General features: G+C 35.1%; 1 protein-coding gene across 1 annotated transcript; it reads left to right on the top strand.

Moving 5' to 3' along the window:
• The first annotated feature begins 1,631 nt into the window (after positions 1-1,631).
• On the top strand, positions 1,632-3,425 carry LOC114309914 (UDP-glycosyltransferase 71K1). Its single transcript, XM_028255786.2, has one exon. The coding sequence runs from the start codon at positions 1,759-1,761 to the stop codon at positions 3,211-3,213; it is 1,455 nt and encodes a 484-aa protein (XP_028111587.2). The 5' UTR covers positions 1,632-1,758; the 3' UTR covers positions 3,214-3,425.
• The last annotated feature ends 822 nt before the right edge of the window (positions 3,426-4,247 follow it).

Raw genomic sequence — 4,247 nt, 5'->3', positions numbered from 1 at the left:
CGGACTAACTACAAAGCTCTTTTACTCAACCCTTTTTACTATGGCCCACAGAATGGCCCATCACCCAGCTCGGCTCAATTTACATATAAATTACCCTATCAGGAACATAAGTTTTTTAGTAGACCCATATGTAGTATAAGTCTCCCTAATAGGACTTGTAAATAATTTTTCCATAATTTTTTAATTTTTAAAAATTAAAAAAAAAATTCTATCCACTAGCTCTTGTTCAAGCAAAAATAAATAAATAAATAAAAACTAATATTCATTGATTTATGACTTTCAAATGGAAAGTATATCAAATCTAAAAAAAAATGGAAAGTATACTAATCCATTTAAAAATTCAAATTTGAAGGTCACTAAATATGAAAAGTAATATACTAATTTAAATTTAAAATTGGCACAATATAAATTTAAAATTATAATGATATATCTAATATTTTATAAGTTTTAAATACAAATTTAAAATTATCATAATTAGCTCATAATTTTGTATTAAGGCGTAATAAAAGTGATGTTGAGATTATTTATATATTTTACAAAGGAATGCATTTAAGAAGAGATATTATGAAAGTTTCAAAATCTCATACAAAATCTATATATTATTATAATTGCAAAACTTTGTCATCTTTTTCAAGCTGAAAGTTGTAATTCTTTTTTTATTTTATTTTTTTGATTTTGTTTAATTTTTGTTAATATGAATATGATTGGTGTAAAAATTAATTTTATATTCTTAAAATAAAATTTTAAATTTAGATTCTTCCTTAAATTATGTTACTAGAATAATATCAATATTCATTCCATAATTTATGCATCTTTTAATAAATTATAAAATAAAATTTAAATTTAAATTCTTTTTAAAATTATATTACTATAATAAGAATGAGATCAATATTCACATGTGTCATAATGATGTGTCATAATATTATTGATCTAAACCTAATTAATATGTTATTAAATACACGTATTCAAATTATTAATCGCTATTAAAAGTTTATATTTTTATTTCTGTAGTAACATAATATAAAAAAAATACGTGTATTTAATAACGTATAAATGTTTTTTATAAAATCTATAATAAAAAAATGACAAATAATAATAATAATAATTTTACTGTAATTTTTAAATCAAAAATAATTTTTAAAAAATCATATTTAAATTATTTTATGCCATTATAAAATTGAATTTTTTTTAATAACGTGTATTTGTTTTTGTTCATTAATATCAAATTTTTAATTAATCTTATTCATTATTACAAATTAAATTAGCAAATAATTTTACATATTTATATATATAATTTTGTTTTGATTGCTCGTGTTATTTGGCCTCTCTGCCCAAGTCTATTCAAGTTTATTCGAATTTTTAAATTTTGCATAGATTTTCACTGAATTAAAAATTATGTTGCAAAATCTTTAAAAATTTATAGATTTAACTCAAGTTGTTTTGATTTAACTCGCCTAAATTTACAATTCTAGCAAGAGAGTTCAAAGTTATATAATTAAAATTGTAATAAATTAAAAATTGATACATAAATTGTGATAAAATTATAAAATTTAAATTGTGAATTTCAATATATTTTTTTTAAAATTTTATAATTTATGTACAAAAATCTAATTATTTATATTATTTTATATAAATATATTTTATTAATTTTTTCATATTCCGTGCATAGCACGGTTTTCACTGTGACTCTCCTCTATAAAAGATTGATTCATCAAGAAGGGAAAAAAACAAAAAACAAATTAACTAACCTTTTTAAAAATGGAGAACAAGAGAGAGCTTGTGTTCATACCAACCCCAGCAATGGGCCACATTGTATCCATGCTAGACTTTGCCAAACGCCTACATGATCAACACCGACACTTTTCTATCACAATCCTCCTCATCAAACCATTATTCGATCCCTCTTACAATCTCTATGTTGAATCACTAGCCGCCTCCGACACCCAATTCCGCTACATCCACCTCCCTCCACCGCCACCGCCTTCCGAACACCAAGTCCTGACGTCTCTGGATAAATTTTTCTATGATTTTCTGGAAAGCTATAAATCACAGGTGAGAGACGCAATCGTCCATCATGTGTTGTCTTCTTCTCCGTCGACGGCGAGGCTGGCGGGGTTGGTGGTGGACTGCATATGCACCACCATGATCGACGTCGCCGACGAATTCGCCGCCCCTACTTACATCTTCTTCACATCCAGCGCCGCCTTTCTTGGACTCATGCTCCACCTCCCAATCCGTCATGCCCTAATCGGAACCGAGTTCACTATCTCCGATCAAGACTCGGTAACTCACTTCCCGAGTTACGGTAACCCGGTCCCTACCTCAGTCATACCCTCGGCTCTATTCAACAAACAAGGAGGGTACTCCACCTCCCTGAACCACGCCAGGAGGTTCAGAAACACCAAGGGCATAATCGTAAATACATTCGAAGAGTTCGAATCCTGTGCGATGAAGTCCCTGTTAGTCTCGCCGGAATCGCCGCCGGTTTACGCCGTCGGACCGCTGCTTGACCTCAGTGGCGATGCCCGATCGGGGAGCGATCGAGACAAGATTCTGAAATGGCTCGACGAACAGCCTCCGTCGTCGGTGGTGTTCCTCTGCTTCGGAAGCCTAGGGTGCTTCGATCCGCCGCAACTGGAAGAGATCGCGGCGGCGTTAGAGAAGAGCGGCCACCGGTTCTTGTGGTCCATACGGCGGTCGCCACCAAAAGGCGAGTTTGGTTTGCCAACCGATTGTGGCGGCGATTACGACGGCTTGCTGCCGGAGGGGTTTCTGAAACGCACGAAAAACAGGGGAATGGTGTGCGGGTGGGCGCCGCAGACGGCGGTGCTGGGGCACGCGGCGGTGGGAGGGTTTGTGTCGCACTGCGGGTGGAACTCGATCTTGGAGAGCTTGTGGTTTGGTGTGCCGATGGTGACATGGCCGATGTACGCAGAGCAACAAATCAATGCGTTTGAGATGGTGGTGGAGTTGGATCTGGCAGTGGAGCTGAGATTGGATTACAAGTGTGAATTTGGTGGGATCGGCGGCAAAGTAGAATTGGTGGCGGCGGAGGAGATAGAGAGAGCAGTGAGGCGTGTGATGGATGGTGAGAATTTGGTGAGGGAGAGAGTGAGAGAGATGAGAGACAAGAGCAGAAAGGCTGTCATGGAAGGTGGGTCTTCGTTTGATTCGTTAAGGCGGTTGGTTGAGGACATGTTGGGAAACCACTGATCATTATGGAAAAAAGTTATTGTTACGAATTTTTGGAGGAAAAAATTAATTTCTCCCTTAAATTCACTTTTTGTTACTCTATTTGAATCATCAATTAGAATAATTATCCTTGATATGATATTCGGATCTCTTGATATGATATTTGGATAAGATCCGTTTGCTGATATAATATCATTTTTAATGAAATACATAACACTTGTTTGTTGATATAATATTTGAATGATCAATTTGAACAATTATTATTTTTAATGAAATATATAAAACTTGTTGATATGAAAGAAATAAATGTTGGAAATGGTGGAAAAATTCTGAGTAAAATCAGAATTTTTTTTCAAGTTTGGTCTATTTTTTAGGTGGGTCCCTAGTGTCGATTTACTCGGGTCAAAGTGGTAACGCGTTCTATGCCGTTGTGATTCACGTGGTATATTTGGTTGCTCAAAACCATTACCGAGTGAATGGGAAATTGAAGCCAAAGTGTGCTCCATGGAAATGGAGTTTTGGTGGAAATTCCTTAAGGTTGTAATATTGGCTTGTCCCACATTGATTTTGTGGGAAGTTTTGAAAGGGTTTATAAGGCTTAGGGTGAGATACTTGGGGTGTGCCCCAAGGGTACCCAAGTGTTTTAGAGGGAAAGGTTATGGGCAAAATGGGCTAGACCCATTGGACTCAAAAATCACCACACGCGCGCCGCCGTCTGGGCGGGCTGGGCTTGGGCGCGGGTGTGTGGTTGGGTTGGGCTTCTAATCTTTTTGGGCCAAAAACATTTGAATTTAATTTATTAAAATAAAATTCAGAATTCAAATTAAACTGGTTTGGATTTATTGTTCATCCAAACAGGGCCCTTCCCGTTTTCAAACAGAATTAAACTGTTTTGGATTTATTGGTTGTCATGGAAGGTGGGTCTTCTTTTGGTTAGTTAAGGATGTTGGTTGAGGACATGTTAGGAAATCACTTATTAGGGTTGGGTATAGGATTATCTGAACTGTATAACTTGTTTAACTTGAATTAATTCGCATATAAATAGGCAGTTTCGC

The sequence above is a fragment of the Camellia sinensis genome, chromosome 5 (assembly GCF_055761805.1).
Source record: "Camellia sinensis isolate YWXY chromosome 5, ASM5576180v1, whole genome shotgun sequence".
Classification (NCBI taxonomy): Eukaryota; Viridiplantae; Streptophyta; class Magnoliopsida; order Ericales; family Theaceae; genus Camellia; species Camellia sinensis.
Note: the sequence above shows the minus strand (reverse complement) of the source record. Positions and strands in the feature narration are given on the sequence as shown.

Bases quoted from the DNA above. Each gene is read 5' to 3' on its own strand.
- LOC114309914 (XM_028255786.2), top strand. From the start codon at position 1,759: ATGGAGAACAAGAGAGAGCTTGTGTTCATACCAACCCCAGCAATGGGC.